The sequence below is a fragment of the Ciconia boyciana genome, chromosome 5, assembly GCF_034638445.1.
Source record: "Ciconia boyciana chromosome 5, ASM3463844v1, whole genome shotgun sequence".
Taxonomy (NCBI): Eukaryota; Metazoa; Chordata; class Aves; order Ciconiiformes; family Ciconiidae; genus Ciconia; species Ciconia boyciana.
The window spans coordinates 55,882,373-55,900,940 of record NC_132938.1 but is presented as its reverse complement, the minus strand read 5'-3'; the positions used below and the strand labels follow the sequence as shown (position 1 = coordinate 55,900,940).

Below are 18,568 nucleotides of genomic sequence, written 5' to 3'. Positions count from 1 at the left end.
TGCCTCTAATGATTCTTCCATGTTCCTATGCCATATACAGACCAGAATAGAAAATTTTCAATGATTAAATAAACAAAATCCAGGAAAAAATATCCAGGGTGATTTTTAATATTAAAATGAAGAAATTAAATAATTTTTTTCTGATACAGTTAAGAAAGGAACACATGACCTCGCATGGCTATATTTGAAAACATTAATTAGCTTCAGAGGGAAAGTACACAGGAATAGTATGAATTTGGCTTCAAGTTTCTTGGAAGACTTTGTGGATTTCATTTCAAAAGCTACATTATCCATTACTGTGTCGGATATTAATATCCCACCCTTCTCACCTAAAGCATTTTTCTTTTTATTGCATGCATTTTTTTATATAGCAGTCAAGACAGACTTGGAAACACTGAAGAGGACTGTACGAGAGGTCAAATTATGGGGAAAAAAAAAGGCAGGGGGCGGAGGGGTAATCCTCAATTTGTTTAGAGCAATCTTGGGTACAACTATTCTATCAGCAAGAAAAATACAACTGTGATTTTTAGACAGAGGCCGTCAACATATTTAAACCTTTAACAACACTTCTGGCTTCAAGGCATTCTTAAGCCAATCCGACTGATTCTGAGTTTAGACACAAGCTCAACCCAGCGTTTACCAGAACCTGTGCATTTACCAAAAGGTAACTAAAGGTACAATCAGCATTATGATCCAGAAAGATTCCTCTTGGATCACCTCGTGGAAGCCATGTTATTTCTCTAAATGATTTTTACCTGAAGGACTCAGCCCAACCTCTATTTAATGGTTGAAATATTGACAGAATCATGCAGCATAGCAGAATTTGTTTTACAGTGGAGTGCATTTTCACTGTGAACATAATGATCACTACCAAATACCTTAGGCTTTTTTTTTTTTTAATCAGCCACTGAAAGAACAAAACAAAACCCTTTAAAACAGTTACTGAGCTACTTAGCAAGGATTATTTTTTTCCTATGTTTATTGTCATCTTTACAGTAATAACAGGGAGCTTCTTATTCTTTCGGTTCATGTATCCATGCAACCTGATTAAGAGGTAGAAAAGCACAGCCAACTGCAAATTCCAGAGGAGAAAAGGGTGCTAAATCAACCAAGATTAGGATATAACTACACTGCAAACCTCTGTATAGCACAGACATAACCAAACTAGCTTTAAATAAGCTACCCAAGTACAGGAAGCTATGCAGACACCACAACACCAACTTAAAGGCATATTCATCGATTGTGTTTCTGAACTGCCTTTGCAAGGTAGCAGCTCATTTAAAGTTAGCTCTGCCAACTCTCCATCAGCAATTTCCAGCCTTAAGGCTGGCATTCTTCTTCAGGCTCCCCTTCACCTTTGGGTGCTACTGCTTTATACAACCTGGCATTTGACACTGTAAATACACCTATCAGCAGGTACGCAAAAACCACCCCACTGTACGGTTACTGAGAACTCCATTTCATGTCCAACTTCCACAAAATTACCCCTCTCTATCCACTGTGCTCATCATTTAGATCTACTGTGATGAATTTCCAAAAATACCTATTCTACAGAAAAAAAAAAAAAAGACAGCTGGAATCAAGACTGTGGGGACAGACTGGCTGTCTCTGCATGTCATTATACCATGAATTGTAATAGGCAAACATGTAGGAAACAGTGCCAAGCAGTACACTCTATTTAAAAATATTCTGAGAAATTTTTTAAAATAGAATTTTAAAATGTCCTTTGGAATGTAAAATTGTCTTGGGCTTAATCTGAGATCATGTAGTTTTGCTTAATGAGAACTCATTTTTAACCAAACCACCTTGAAGGTATGCAAAACAGAAGACGAGAAAAGCTTAAGTACAGCATTTTAGCTTAAGAAAAAATTCAGGTTATCAGTGATATATATATATATATTTAATACAATACAGGTTGACCATACATTTTATCCATAAATACAAGTATGTTGAGGAATACAATTGTTAATACATTTGATGTTAAAATAAAACAGTTGCCTCTCTTTAGCATGCTGAACCCTGTTCTTCTAGGTGTGGTACAAGCCCACAGAGACAGCCTCTGGCCTGAAAAACTCAGTACAAAATTCCCAAACTAGCCTAAGCAGCATACGTGACTAGTCAGTTTTTCAGAAGAGCTGAATATGTATTTTCAGATTTGAATCCAAGGGAAGCACCTACATGCAGCACCTTGGTATCAGCAACATTGGCTTTCTCCATCATCTAAAGCCCGATCTCACCCAGAGGCTCCTGGGTCCCACAAGACAAAGCTCTTCCTTTGAGGAAGGGACTGCATTTTGCAACTCTTCAGATTTACAGACATATACAAGTGATTTTTGAGAGTAGCAAAGGAACAACGGACCAGAGAAATTCAAACTGGACCATCCTTTCAGTATATTGAACACTAGCTCAGAAAGCCTGCCTATAGGAGTCTGAAGTTTTACTTTCAGAAAGTTATGAGGGCCCAGCATTTTTGTCTCAACAATAACCAGGCATTTACCACAGACACAGGTATTTATGGTGATTTATAGGCAATTAAAAATGTTGGCTTCCTGGTGAAGGGAATCTGCCAAAAGACCTTCTAGAAGGCAGTATCTGCAGAGTGCCATTTATACCAAAAGAAACCCATATGTGTTGCAGTTGGATCCAAGCAGCAGGTTCTAGCCTATTTTAGGCACAGCAAAGAACAGTGAACCAAGAATGAAATATGGCACTTACGTCCCACGGTCTGACACGAGAGAGGACAAAAAATAGTTTCATCCAGGTCCGCTGCTCCCCGCTCCCCACCCCCAACACACTGAAGGTGAAAGGAAACAGTGAGGCGGGGGACAGAACACTACCACTCTTCTCTTCAGGACCACAATTTTTCACAAATTACTGTGACCTTGACTATCCAAAGCTGTCAAGGGTCCAGGGCTGAGTATCAGTGAAAATGTGCCTCCCAGAAAGGAGTTAATCAGTATACAAACCCACTGAGATAACAGAGCAGCATTTCTTTGCTGTCACTGGAATTTAACAAGTCATACCCCACCTCAAATGGAAAGAGCCCTGCTGGTGGGTATCCACCATTGACGAGAGAGATGTTGCTGCCTACTGTACAGTTCAGAGAAATTGTTTCCCTTCAAGCACCTAAACCACATGTTCCAACCATTGCTCACATGTGGCAGCTTCACCATGTCACAGTCCTCACTTTTGACACTATTAACCAGATCACTTGATATACCCGGGCCTCTTTAGGACTGACAACACACGGGCACACAAAGCAAGAAGGGGTAACCATTCTCCTTGAATAAGTTAGGACTACTCTTCTGATAGCAATCTGTGGCCTCCACCTCTCCGAGAAAAAAAAAAAATGCAGCCCAGGCCACTGACTTTATAATAAGAGAATGTTTCCAGTATGTGGCTAGAAATAGATATTCCTGAATTTGGCTGGAGAAGTGCCCCCACACCAGCATCCAGTCCACACCACAAAAAAATCTCAGACTACTCTGTTTCATCCGAGACACTTACACAGATATAAATAGTATGAGAGAGGAAGTTTTCATGAAAGCAACACAAAATTATTAATAAGAGATCAATTTACAGTTAGAAGGCTCATATAAAATTGGTAACTGGAGATCTCAAGAACAGTTACTACTTTCCCTCTGTTCATCATTCAGCAGCTCGTAGAAAGCATAGAAGAAATGTAAAATGTGCATTTAAACACAAACTGTTTTAAACATATACTACATATAATTTACACACAAGTGACTTATCTATAAAGGCAGATTTCACAATAGCAAATTCATCTTAGTAAGAGGAATCACATGCTTGAGATGTGATGCTGGGCATCTGTGTTACTTCCACATTCAGAAGATACAGTGAGATACAGTAATTCAGTCTAAGATGATAAACACACACAACACTGTAGTAAGTATCTACAAAAGAGAAAGCAAGACAGTGAAAGAAGGTAGCTGGCAGTGACAGTACCTGATTTACTAGCCTAAATTAAGATCTTATTAAAGGTTACCTAACAGTAGGCAGAATCCCTCAGCAGAATATTCCCCCTCATTACACCCTGGAGTAAAAGAAAAAAAAATAATGCTGGGGTTCAACACACCTCCTCAGAGCTCCTCCACTGCTAAAAGCCATCTTTACCACATCTCCATTACCAGTTCAAAACCTCCCTGCTAGGCCAGAACTGGGCTGCCTTGGCCCCTTTTCCACCCATGACCCACAAGCACAACTGTTATTCAACAGCTGTACCCAGTTTCCAAGGTGCATACACCCAGAGATGAAACAGTGTTGGCTCAAGGGAATTTCAAAGGATGTCAAATTACTTCAGAGTAAGCATTTTCAGGGCATGTTGTTGAGACATAATCTTTTTGATGCAGAAAGGGGAAAAAAAAAATAAATGACCAAAATAATGCCCTTTCTCGAGGAAAGGAGAAACACAAATGCTAAATCCACTGGGGAAATCACTGTCTTGATACAATCTACTTGAAATGTTCACTTCAATTCTCTACGTGCAATGACGAAAAATAACGTTTAATCAATCTCCTCACTATACTGAGATTCTCAGTCCTATACCACCTATCCCACCAATTTCTTAACAAATTGTATGTTACTACTTATAATCCAAACACATTGCTCCATACTGGTTACCTTTCTACAGTAGTTCACGCTTTTCTATTGTTTATTCTTAGCATTGGAGAAAATAAACTCCTACAAATTTGGTTTTAGCTCTGATTGGAGTTTTGGCTGTATGAACAAGTCATCATAGGCTTCCAAGCAAATTAATTAACTTAGTGTGCATGTCCGTACAGATGCTCTTACCCCTCAAAGAGACGCCAGGTTACTTGTCACTCCCATCCTGCCCTCAGCCCAGAGTAAGCACCTGCATACCTGTAGCTAACGCCACTGCATACAATAAAGATGTGTTGACTTTACGGCTATGCCAAAATGGGTCACAACGGGCAAGCCTGCTCTTCTGCAGCACGCTCTTGAAGCACTGGTGTTTTCTGATCCTGCAGTGCACAGCTTTGGGGAGCTAAACTAGCGGAAAATTTAATGCAACGGCTTTTTCTCCATTAAAAGAAAACCCTAAAAACCCCAGAAGTGGCTCACCAAAGAACCAGGGCCAGCTTAATGGAAGGGGTAGAAACCTTCATCCTTGGAGGGAGGGAATAGGACTGTGCCAGCCACAATGCAGGCTGTGCTGTGAGGTGGAATAACATCCTAGGTCCACTCACTAGCTTATCTAACAGTTATTTATGCATGTAATACCACAATGGAAAGAAAACCACCAAAGAGAGAACTTTGGAAAAGTTTTACAAATGCTAACCAGTCCAATACTGTCAGCTGAAACTTGCTAGAAGTTCAGAGAAAATTTCCTGGCTTTTAAGACTCCTTTGCCTATCACGTGCATATTTGAATGGACAGCCAGGTTGTCAGCGGCACCTCACCTACCCTGATGGTGCTCGCAAGACACCAGCGGAGCACTGCAGTGAGTCTCCTCCATCGCACACACCGGATGATGGGGAGAGCTGGAACCTGGGGGCAGCCTGTGCTGGGCCCCACACAAGGGGGGCTGAAGGTTCTCGCTGCAGGTTAAACACAGGGACTCTTCTCTCAGTGCATGACATTTTTTGCACATCTTTGAAAACAGGCTGCTGTTAATTTCCTTTTCTCTTCTGTAACACGTTTAAGCCCCAAAACCTTCAAAGCACCTTTCACACGGGGAATAACTATGCTTACCTACTTTACTGATCAGGACAGCGAGGCACAGTGAGGAGGAACAACACACCCAAGGTCACTCAGAAGTAAGACAACTGGGATCCCCAGTTCAGTATTTTATTTCCTAGGCAGGACACCTTTACAAGCATGTAGTTAGTTATCCAGCAGCCTATTTTAACAAGCTAATAGCTATTTCTAGTAATTCCCCTTTTACCTTACAACAGTAGCAGATACTTCAAAAGAATGAAACCTAATACATAGATAACAAGAATCTCTGCATCCTATATAAAATTAACTGAGTTGGGGATGGGACAGAGGGGAGTGAAGATGTTACTAGGACTTCTCACACAGGCTTGTTTGGTCTGTTTAACAAATGGTTTTGGCATCGCCAACTAGTATTTGTATATGCTGAAGACGCATTTATAATGAGTTTTACATCAGACATGTCAAAACGGGTAGTAAAACGCAGAGCAAATCCTACAAACCAGCTGTAAGCACCGCATGGGAACTAGAGACACAGAATCATCACAACAATTTTGAGTTGCAGTCAATGTAATTTAGCATTGACTCCCAGAATCTGGCACCAGAGACTTCAGGGGAAAGTACCAGAAACCATACAGTGGGTGTGTTACGTGCACGTGGGAAGTTTTCCCCTAGTCCCTATGCAAACCATAACTACCAGTTTACATCCTGACTCAGAAAAAAAAATTGTCCAATTAGTAAATTAATCTAGCTGATGTGACTGAATGATTTTGTTAAATTTATCTACAAAACTGCAATGATTTTACCCTGAATTATAATTCTGACAGTGAAGTTCACCATTAATCTCTAAATTAAACACGCACTTCCTCACTGACATTGACAGAAACTACACATACAAAATGTTCAAAGTATTAGGCTATGTATTTTATTGTGCGTTTTAGAGTTATTCAAAAACCAACCAAACAAAAAACCCCACTCAACAGCCATCAAACAGTCCTTTCTATTTAAATTAAGAACCAAACGATATTACCACTGTGGTAATAAGTGAGGATAGCTGAGGCCTAGAGAATATGTTTAACAGGAGTTGACGGCTGTATGACAACTGGCCTAACCCAAATCTCCTTGTTCGGTACCTTTAAAGTAAAATACCTACGGACATTAAGGAGAAAAAAAAAAAAAAGAAAAGGAAAAAAAAAAGAGCACCAAATTATTCTCCCAAAAGCTCATATTTAAAGGAAACAGAAAATCTCTTTTCAGAGCAACAAGTCTCCCGATGTTTATCAAAGCCAAGCAACTCCAGAGCCAGAGCTGATGCAGACACAGACATGCACACGCTGGAATTTGATGAGCACGTCTCATTCTGTCCCACTAAGCCCTTTTTTTTTTTTTTTTTTTGGGGGGGGGCACCCAAACCTTCAGGCAGAGAAAAAAACGTGCACCCCCTCACGACCGCTCCGGCTGCTCTGCAGCAATCAAGCCCCGCATCACCCCTAGCCACGAGGAGCAGAGGGGCTCCCACCCCACCCGTGACCGACCCGGCACCCCCCGAGGCTCCAACTCCCCCCCGTGCGGGGGCACCTTCCGCGAGGGCAAACGGCGGACCCTCCTCCCCGAAGCTCGCAGGGACCTCACCCCGGGAACGAAGGGCCGGGCCCGGGCGGCCGGGGGCAGGCGAGGGGAGCTGGCTCCTCCGCCTCGCCTCACGCCCGGAGCCCGGCCCCGCGCTCGGACAGCGGTCCCACTTGCTGACTAGAAATCTCATCCCGGTCCCTCCCGTATTTCCTCTCTGCGAAAGGAGAACGCTCCCCGGAGCACGGCAGCGCTACGAGCAGCCCGCGAGAGAAAAACCCGGCCCGCAGCGTGGGGACGGGCGGGCTCCCAGAGGCGCCCGCCGGGCAGGCGAGCGGGGAGGGAAGGGGAGCGGAGCCGCCGGCAGGGCGGGGGCCTCACCTGAGAGCAGAAGTAGGAACCCTGGATGCCCAGCTTGAGGCAGGTCGGGCACTGCAGCTTGGCCTCGCTACTGCAGCCGGCCGTCTCGCAGACGCGGGTCTCCACCGCCGCCATGCTGCCGGGCTGCCACAGGCGCGGCGCGGCGAGCGGCGGGGGAGGAGCCGCCGCCCGGAGGTGCCGCCGGCTGGGGCGGGCGGGGAGACGAGGGGAGGAGCGGCGCGGAGCGGCCCTAGGGCCGCTCCGCGCCGCTCCTCCCCTCGTCTCCCCGCCCTCCCTCCGCGCAGACGCGGGGCGAGGCGGGGGAGCGGCGGCGGGAGCCGCAGGTGCCCTTCAGGAGCGGTAACTTCCCGGAGATGGCCGAGAGGAGAGCTGGGGACGCGGGCGGCCTGCTGACAGGAAAACCCTGCCGGCGGGCGGCAGAGGTAAGAGGAGAAGCCAGACCTCCTAATTCCCCGTCTCCTGACTTCATCCGTTTGGCACGCTGTTGATCAATTCATTGGTAAAAGGTGTTTAAGATATTATTTTTCTTTCTTGTGGCTATTACTCAGCAAGATCCTAATATGCATGTATGGCGCGCAGGATGTTTCGTGTGGTTTCGCTTGAGATGTGCGCTGGAGTTAACTGCCTTCGTCTCCATCTGCCAGGAAGAAGGAAGTTCGTTGCCTTCAGCGCTCGTGTTTTTCATCAGGGAGGCTAATATCTCAAATTTTTCATCATGCCCTCTTTATTATGGAGTGAGATGTTGGTCTGTAGGGCTGTCTGTGTAGTTTATAATAATTCTTTTGCTCTATTTTTAGCTCTCATTTGGGGGGCTGGGGGAAACCATCACAAATTCAATATTCAGTACGGCAGTAACTAAAATCAGAAATATAGGCTGCAGAGTCACAGTGGCATTATCACAGGAAGGATGCTGATTTTCTTCCTGGAAAGAGAAAGATTAGATACCAATGATCTGTCATTAAAATAAGTGTGATTAATACATACGTTATATTTCTCTCATTTACATGGGTTGATCTCGAAAAAACTACTGCCTGTGCCTGTAAAGCTAACGGTGCTTACGTTCTCCGAGTATTGATGTCAAAGCTATTGTCAATATGTACTAAAACACCTCTAACTTAATATCACTGCGAGACACTTTTTGCTGGTTCATAAGTCAAGAGGAAGTTGCTTTTAAAAAGAACATGGAGAGATGCCTATTGAGTAGGAGAATAGCTGCAAAAGACTTCAGAGCACATGTTTGCCAGATCCAGCCGTGAGTGCTGGGATCCCACTCCTTGTTTAAATCTCAGTTGTCTTCCCACTAGCTGGCAGGCACAGCCTATGATTTCAGTCAGAACTTTGCAGGATTGGATTCTCTCTTCCTGCTTCAATGTCATTGACTTCGATGAAACTACACCAATCCTTATTCTGATCTTAGTACACAAAATATTCTCCTCATTTCCTGGCATCCAGATAACTCCCTGGAAAGTGTGATTCAAAATCCGAACTGTAATCTCCATATTTTCTGCAACTGTGTTCTATGCTCTGTGGTCTTCTGGCCCCATCTTTAATTAAAAAATGTTTATATATCTCCTAGGCTTAGAGGTTAAGTGAAAATTTCCGCTTACTAACTCCAGAACAGAAAAGCATACATCCTATTCTTTTGTCACAATAAGTGTATTCATACAAACATACTCACTATCTTATGACAATGTAATTGGTAAAAAGTGGCTAAGTAGCCCAGCTGATTAGGGGACCAAGGCAACAGATAACAAAGTATCTGATCCTGGTTTGTTGTGTGATAAACGCTTTCACTAGCATGGTCAAACAACGGAAGGAATTTGATGCCATGCTATTAGTGAAGTGTAACTGCAGGTGGACACCTGTCTTTCTGACAGTTCTCACCTTCATTTCTCTAGTATTGATAATACTTGTGTCCGCCTGTTGTTTGTAGAAAGAGAATACTGTGAGAGTGAATTAGGAAACATTTCAAGGATGCTTGTAAAATGCAAAGATTACAACTATTATTTTCTTCGAGTGAAAATAGCTACTTATTGATTCATGCAGCTCATGCTGTGACAGCATTTAGGTCCAAATTCTGAAGACAGGCAATGAATTGCCAACCAACATCATGAAATATCTTTAAAGGACACATTCACAGACTGTGATTTTACATATTCCAAATCCAAATCATTATTAAAGGCTTGGTTTACCCTTCTTAAAGCAAAATGTTACTGAACGGGCAGAATCACTCCTAAATGATCCATGTTGCTAGCAGGTATTGTACTGTGTACAGCCCATGAAAAATCAGTGCTCCTTTTCCAAGTATCCAACAAATCAAGCTATCAAGCAATGGCAGGACAGGTACCTTCGTACACTTTAGTTGCCGCTTTGTGCCATTTAAAGAACCCTAAGGAGCTGTAGACATCATTTACCTGGTTAAGCAGGATTTACAAGTACTTGGTGTCACTGGCATGGTATAAAAAACCTGAAGCATACTGGTTGATCTAGTCCAGTGTCTTCTGCTCAAATGTCATCATCTGCTTCTTGATGAGATTTCGGTATAATCATCATTAATAATTTAGGATACTTTACTAAATTTTATGAGTATTTAATTCACATTTACTTTGATGTCTGAGTATAATTTTACAATTTATTCCTGTTTGTGTCTTTCAGTATCCTTACTAGGACAATGTCAGTATATGTGCTCATTTTGTAGTGGTTGATAATGATGCAGGTTAGAAAAAAAGAGGACTCCCATTCTAACTAGTAGACAGGGTTCTTTCTGTTACTCAGTTTCTTTTATTTGCTGCATTTCTGAAGTGCAAAATAAAAGCATGGTGTTTCCCTGCTTACCCGGAGAAGCCAGAGATGCATATATTAATTAAACAATTTAAAAATATATGTAATTTAAAGAACAGTGAGCCCCCTAATTGAGGAATTAACAAATTTGCTTACTTGTCCTCTTCAGTGTGTGGAAAGAACACAGACTGCATTTGCGGATCAACCTAGAATAACAAACTCTGAAAGATTTGACCTAAGACTTTTTTTGTTGTTGTGATGGTTTTTACTTTTAAACAGCCCTATATTATCATCCCCATAGTAAGAATTATGTGGATTCTGTGGTATTTCAATGCTTTTGTTTTCCAATTTGGCCTTGATTTTCTGATTTGATAAGTGAACCCATTCACGCCTCCTGGAGGTCCATCCACTGCCATTTCCCATTATCTGGTGGCACACTCATTCTTACCAGGGAAGTTCACTGACCTTTGCTGTGACCTTCCCTGAGTGGAGCTCTTTTTTCTCTGTCTGGCTTTTCATGTCACTTTCTAGCTGCCTGTCCCCCTGTGTCACAGACAAACGCACACAGAGGCGCATGAGTCAGAAATTTTATAGCCCATTCATGATCCTTGATTTATGTCAATGCTGTATTCCTGCTGTCCTCCCAACTTCTCCAAAGTGATGCAAGGCTGGGAGTGCGTGAGGTTAGCAAACAAGGGCAGAAGGAGAGGTCAGCAATGTCTCATGGGTCAGATAGCTGCTGCAAAAAAGCTAGAGCAGCTGGCGGCTAAGACAGCTGCTAGTTAGGAAGAAAATGGCCACTGAATTTGACATTACTTAATTAAGAGAATGCCTTAGCTCATGTTCCCCCTCCTCACTTTGCTTCTGTACATTGCAGTAGTGGGGGTTGAGCAATCGCACTTTCCCAGTGAAGCTCTTGGGTATAGTAGCTGTCTTCTGTTCAGGCTCATTGAAGACACAATTAAATGCCTCTTTGTTTAGCTATAACTGAAACAATGCAAAAATGCCACCCAGGAGCTAGACCACATGCAAATGTGCACTATTGTGGCTTGGCCAGATGGTACAGGCACTTACTGAGATTCTCGTCCCAAATGCAACAGTTATGTAGATGGTGTGTGTCTGTATGTGCGTGTAAAAAAGAGAAACTGCAAAACCATCACAAACGCACACAAAGACAAATGTCTCAAAGATGGCCAAAAAAAGCACGTAGCATGATCTTAAAAAATAAAAGCGAAAGAAAGCCCTTGTAGGAAACAGTACCCAGAAGAAAAGACAAACCTGTGGTCAAAGCAAAATAGTCTTACTATGGGCAGAGAAAAAAAAGACTTTATAAACATCCTTTGTAAATGAACAGAGTTACATTAAAGAAATACCTGTCTCAATTTTTCCTCTTTAAAGAAAAATGATGTGGGGTTTCAAAGTCTGCCTACTTCTGTAAGTCAAAAGAGGTTGCAATATATTGTAAGCCCCTGCATCACTCTTATTCCTTCCATTGGTGGAGATACGAACTAAACTACTGAACAGCCTACTTACAGCCACAGTTCAGGCTGGAGCAGGCTTATTCAAAACTAATTCCAAGCGTGCTTTCTCTAGTTGTGGTGGAAAGGAAGATCCTGCACATTCTTTTGTTTTGTTTTGCTTGTTCAAGCCGTGCTGCCTCTTGCAGCATACGTGTTAATATAGTGGATCAAAATTTCTGCTATGATTTAAGAGCGGTTCTCTCTGAATTCAAGAACACTCTTCCAGTATCCAAGAAACTTAGCATTTTCCAATATACGCATATGAAGCTGGTTGTTTATCATGGGACAAGAACAAAGGAAAACAAGCTGCATCTTTTTAAACAAAATGGTATTTTATAAAAACATTCCTATTTAACAAATAAGTTGCAAGCTTTAAAGAAAGAAACTCCACCGCTTGTACTATTTGAAAAAATCCATGAATGTGTCTAGAGGTGATAAAAAATTTTTATTCTTTACTATGGAAACAAAATAAAAGTCATAGAGTGAAGTTCTGGCCCTATGAATTCAATGGGAATGTCACTGATATCAACAGGGATTTCACCTAGGTTTTGTCATCAAAGTCAAAGCCATAAAAAAATAAGACGTAGTAGTAGTACAATACTAATAGCGTTTTGTTTCCACTTTCGACATCCTGGACAATACTATGAGACATTAAAAATTATTTTTATTTTCAGGTTTCAAAATCAAACTAAGATGATCAGATTTTTAATTACATAAACCACAATTATTCTAAAAGTGTTATATTGCTGAAGTGAGTGATCTGCTGCATTTCCACTCAAATCAGTGAGATACAGGTGTGCAGATCAATTAGAGCTTATACTTGAGCACCTCTGACTTTGATGCTGTACTTTGCAGAATGAAACAGATGTTCCTAACAACTACTTAAAGTCACACTGAAAACTGATAGAGCTCTAAAGTGTGCGAGGATTACTGAAGAAGAGATACTTAACATTTCTTTACTTCAGACTCTTCTTTTTTTCCACTATAACTTCAAAAGGTGTGATTTTGTGGATGTGTCTGTGATACCTCTTTGCCCTCTATCTTGATTTTCCTTTTAGTTTGAAGATCATGTCACTTGCAAGGCAGCCACATCACTTCTGAGGATCTTGCTTATGAGTGTCAATGACTCAAAGAAAAGATTACAGTAGCTCATAATCCTCTCATTGCTGTTATAAGTTCTTGGATACCTTCTGATGTAATCTTTAGAGGCTTTGTGCCTCTGTAACTCAACAAATCAAAGAAAAACATGTACCAAATCACAACACATGCTTACTTCCTATTTGCGTGGTAATAAGGTAGGCCATGTTCTGAACTAAGATGTACTATATTCATCTATCTTATTAAACATTTTTAGTAAGCATACCTGTCTTATAGGGGACTTTATGCTGTTATCCCTGTATTGCATAAGAAAAATGAAATAACCAAATGCTATATGACATTCAGTATCATTTGGTGGTTAACACTCACTCACAGTTCTGCTCAGCAAAATGACATTCAAAGCTATAAAATGTAGGTCTGTACACTTGGTTCACTGAGAATAAAAATACAAAGTTAAACGCAGAAGAAGCTGAAGATAAAATGATCAGAGAGGAAGAGGATTCTGGATAGATTATCTTTATTTATGTTAAGAGACTTAAAGGCAGGATTAAAACAGGCAGTCAAAGAATGTGCATGGTCGCCAAACAAGTAAAATGGAATATCAGATCCATCTGGCAGTATATTAGGCAAATAAATAGGAAGGCTTATTAATTACTGTATTCACATTAAGCAGTCTGTAAAGAATTACTAGGAACCAAATTTTATAAAATACATAAAATGAAGAGTATGTCACCAGACAAAAAATAATGCTTCTGCATGTATTGACCTACTTTCTGAATGTACAAATTTAATAGATTATGTTCTTATTTTGCCATCATAACGTGGTTTAACATTATAGAGCATAAGGAGAAATATTTTATTTCTTAATTTCTGTTTTATCACTGGGAAGATATGTCCCAGTTCTTTTATTGTGAAAACTTTTTCGGTATTTATTTTATAAAACTATTATAAAAGGTTAAGAACTTAAATATATTTTTGTTGTGTTTTCCTTTAGAGATATCGGGTGGCAGATAAAACATTACTTTATTGAACACTCTGCCTTTGTTAAATAAAAATCAAATCGTAACACTAAAATGAATTCTATGGCAGAAAAAATACAGCAGAAAATTTACTGTTCCAATACATTTTAATTATAACCAATGGCCATTCAGTGATCTACAAACAAATATAGTAGAAGGCAGCTTTATTCCATCTCCTAGTAGTAAAGAAACAACAAATATGATACCCTGCACCACCCTGTTGGAGACTATAGCCTCTCTTCAGGATTGTGTACTGACACTGCCAGTAATAGATGCTTTTTATTAAAACATTCACATATCCATCCCCTGTCTGGAGTCCTATAAAAATCCCGAAGTCCTGAAGTGAAGCCATTTGCCTGAGTACCATAAGCCCTTCCCGGTCCTTTTTCTGCTGGCACAGTGTATCTGTGGATGTGGATTTACTTGTACCTCTATAAACATTCTTCCAGTAACTGTCTGGCGGTACCACAGCCCCCATAGGAGTAATTGAGCCAGGCAACATTTTAGTCAGTGTTGGCCAGATTTCAGAGCGACAGGAAGTTCACCTCCCCTTAAAACCACTTTGGTTTTGGAAAAGCTACGCTTTAAATCAAATCCAATTAACAAACTTATTAGAAATCAAATAATATTTGCATAGGTTAACATGTCAAGCCTAAAGAGGGGGATTTTAGAGGAGTACAAATAATTACTGACTTGTTCCATAATTAACCAACCCAATATTGGGTCTGGTTTACTAATAGTGAAATGCCAAGGAGGATCAAGTTGATCAGCAAGGGCAGGAAATAGGGCAGGAACAGGACACTTTGTTGCATGGAACAGCTTGCTAGAAGCGCACAAGAAGATAGACAGCTTTTGACTTCACCCTGAGTAGCATTCAGGATCTGGTTTGAAATCTCGTATTAGAAGAGCCATTCTGTGACAACTGCCTTACCATACTTTGATGCAGTATCATTACAGGAGCAGCAGCAGCCAAAACATTCAGCAAATTTGTCCTCAGTTTCAAAAAGAGGAACTATGTAAAAATAAGAGAGTTTGTTAAAAAGTAACTTTAAAAGTGCAGCTAAATTAAATGCTTGGATGCAGCAAGGAAGCTATTTTAAGATGCACATTTTAGAAACTTAAGGACTATATGCACTTGGATTATTAAGGAAAGCTTGAGAATGGGCAAAAGGGAGACAGCACAGGTAAACAACAGGCTAAAGGAGGTTGTTAGAAACAAGAAGCTTTCTTTAAAAAAAGGTGAAGTAATACTGAAATGAAAAAAAAATAGAAAAAAAACACATATTCCTGCAGATTAAATGTAAGAAAACAATTAGATTGGGTCCCACCCAAAGGAATCAAAGCTAATAATCTTTCTTCAATCCTTAGGAACAGGAAGCCTTCCAGAAGTCTGCTGGACTAATTGATAACCATGGTATTAACAGGAGTACTCAAAGAAAACAAGGCCGTTGCAGAGAAGTTCATAAACTATTTGAGCCAGTGTTCACCAGCGGATATCCTGGAAATGGAAGGAATTTTGAAGAGAGAATGGACAAAACTGATAAAATGAACAGTAAGAAACCACTAGGACCAGATGGAAATTGCTAAGAGGTGCGTGTAACTACACTTTTAAAATTGTACTGATACCCGGTGTCTGCAGGATGGCAAATGACATGTCAGTTTTTAAAAAGAGTTCCATGGAAGATAGGGTGCCTGACGGGCTGGGACAGGAAGTCTGCTCTCTCTCCCTTGCAAGTCAGTAGAAACTATGGTGGGCAGTAGAAGTGGTGGACACCTGGATAAATATGATCTGCTTGGAACTATAGTTGTAGGTACTATAAGTTGTACTTACTACCAAGAGGTAACTCATCTGCTTGGAGCAGATAAAGGAATACATACCTGTCAGAAGCATCTAGAATATTTTCCACTCACACATTTCTCTCCTAAACAGCTGTTTCTCTCACCTCTTCTCCACGCCTTCCTTAGATACCTTAAGACTTAGTGCTGAATAAAGTGTATCTCAATCCCTCTGTCACCTCCCTTAACTTCCTCTGTTTTCAGGAACGTAACTTCTTACATGTTTTCTGTCATGAGATGAGCAATACTGTCCTGACTCTGGAAAGTGATTTCAAGGGAGAGAGCTTTAAAGGGTAGCTTTCTAGGGGGAATTAAAAGCATTTTAACCACCATAATTACAAACTCTCTGTTCCTCATGCTGTGCCTCCATTTCTAGGTCACCCTGAAGAGGGGATACTGCATGAATGTGCAGGAATGAACCTAGTCTCAAAGCCTGAAAACACCCTGCTTGCTAATGAACTCCTTAGCAGGTAAAGCAGAATGGATGCATGCAGATCCCCTACAAGACTGTGACAGGAACATTTCAGAAAGAAAATGAAATGCCTCTCTCCAGAGGCTTACAGGAATTCTGCACGGCTACAGCCTTTTCTCATGGAACCAACTTACAGCTCAAATGTACTGTTATCCCTCTTGTACTGCTGTATTTCTACTGTTCATCTGATCAGGTGTCATTTTTGCTCATGAATAGCAGTCTCAAGTATCAGATCCACTACACTGCTTTAAAGATCTTATTTCTTAAAATAGCTCCATTTAATTTTTAGACCCTTTTTGTAAATTAGGAGTGCTGTGGCAATTCAGATACCCTTTACAGCCTTCCAATCTCCTGTGGAACCATGAAAAATTTCAGCTGTGGTAGGTCTCATTTTGTGCTTGATTTCTGCAGGGCTGCACCCTGCTATTTGCACACAGAAAAGCGATCATTTTCTTCCATAGTGGCTGGAATAAATTTCTCAGGACTTCTAATTCATTTAATCGAGAGCCAAGAGCTAGGGAAAATGTAGCTGCTGCAACCCCTGTAGTTGTTATTATGGTCAGAAATATAATTCTAACTGGTAGTGGAAAGAGACTGAGTCAGCTGAAACAGTGCAGCAAAACATCAGCAGTGTCAAGTGTTAAGGCCTCTTGGTTTTAAAATGACAGCCCTTCTATCTATGTCTTTTCCTCTCTTTGAGAGGGCTCCACCTTTCAGCATTCTGCATTTTGAGATATTATCGTCTGAGTAAATAGGAACAGACATGATCGCTCTCCTAGAAACATAGCTTTTTAGTAAACTAGCTTTAGAGTTGTTACTGACACACAAATGCTGAATTTAAGTCTGCCTCTCTACTTTCAGATACATCCTGACCAAGGGAAGAAGACACATCTGCATGGCAGTTTGTGCGCAGGCATGATGGCAGATAAAACCCAAAATGTTGCGCGGCCCACCAAGTGGCAGACATTTGGCTAGAGGACAGTGTGCCCAGGTGAGCCTCGCAGTGCCTTAAACTGCCAGACAGGCTTAGGAATGCAGTGTCCCCTGTGCTCAGGAGGGTGGGAGCTGACAGTGTCTGGAGCTGTCCTTAGGAGAAGCAGTGCCCATGCAGCCCTTGTACAGACATGTCCTTAGAGCCAAGTACAATTCTTGACGCTCTGAAGTATTGGGGAGGGTCTGTTTTGCGCCAGAGAGACATGCCTAACAGTTGTGAATTTCTGTGCCTCAGTTGCCAACAACCGAAGCACTCAGCTGGTAGTGTTGTACGCCTGTGCGGGCCCAGCCTGTGCACCCTGGCTGTGTTGCATTTCCGTGCTGGGAAGAGGTCTGGCTGGGTATTACCTTCTTCTGCTCCCTGTGGTACACGAAGGAAGTGGGGGCACGGGAGCTAAGAGGGATCTGCAGCACGCTTTGAGCAAGTCCCTGCTGTAGAGGATTGGACCAGGTTCCAGGGCTTGGCAATTTGCTCATAACATTCAAAGCTTCAGCACACTTAATTGTCAAACCTGTCTAATCCTTCCTTGGCTGGAGAGCACCTCTCCCTTCCCTTCTCCCATGCGCCTCAAGCGAGCCCTAGTGACAGGCCTGGGAAGTCAGACACGGTGGCTGAGGGTAGAGTGGGTTTCCATGTTTGCATCCTTTCACAAGCAAAAGGAGGTCTTAGGTGGGCTGGGTCTACCTCTGCTGACAGATGCTTTCCCGCAGAGCTGGGATAGGGAAGGGAAGAGACGGGAGGTGCCTCTCACTTTTCTCTCATCCTACGAATTCACACAATCACAGAATCATACAGGTTGGAAAAGACCTTTAAGATCATCGAGTCCAACCATAAACCTAACACGACCAAGAGCATCACTATACCATGTACTCCTATTTCCCGGTGCAGGGAAGGCATCCCACCTGCCGGCTTTGTTCACTGCTGTCCCGTACCTCCCTGCAAGAAGTCCGACCGTACCCAGACACCGGCAGCCTCACGTTTTGGATGCGCCGACGTTCCCGACACCAAACTGCAGCTGCCTCCTGGCCGTTAGGTTTGAGAAGCAGTGGGTTTCTCCGCTTGCTACCCTTTTTTTGCCTGGTGAGTCCAGATCACCGGCCGCCTCTCGGTCCAGTCCGAGTACCAGGTCAATTAAATGCGGAGTCGGCAAAATACCAAGGTGAATGAAACAAATAAAGCGCATGGTCTGAAACACTGGACTCGT

The 18,568-nt window shown here is 41.9% G+C and overlaps 1 protein-coding gene and 1 long non-coding RNA gene across 5 annotated transcripts in view; one reads left to right on the top strand and one right to left on the bottom strand.

Moving 5' to 3' along the window:
- METAP1 (methionyl aminopeptidase 1) overlaps nt 1–7,831 on the bottom strand; it is a 29,533-nt gene extending 21,702 nt beyond the window's left edge. Inside the window, exon 1 of the mRNA XM_072861391.1 lies at nt 7,645–7,831. Within this exon, the coding sequence (XP_072717492.1) occupies nt 7,645–7,758 (114 nt within the window). The 5' untranslated portion in view covers nt 7,759–7,831. The remainder of the gene's footprint in view (nt 1–7,644) is intronic.
- An 82-nt stretch (nt 7,832–7,913) lies between these two features.
- LOC140651643 (uncharacterized) lies at nt 7,914–18,541 on the top strand. Of its 4 annotated transcripts, none has more exons than XR_012042463.1 (5): nt 7,914–8,066; nt 15,431–15,652; nt 16,275–16,368; nt 17,232–17,361; nt 18,253–18,541. It is a non-coding gene; the product is annotated as an uncharacterized lncRNA (long non-coding RNA). The 4 variants fall into 4 exon arrangements; XR_012042465.1 differs by having other exon boundaries at nt 7,914–8,143; XR_012042466.1 differs by having other exon boundaries at nt 7,914–8,150; nt 15,487–15,652.
- Nucleotides 18,542–18,568: the final 27 nt, after the last annotated feature.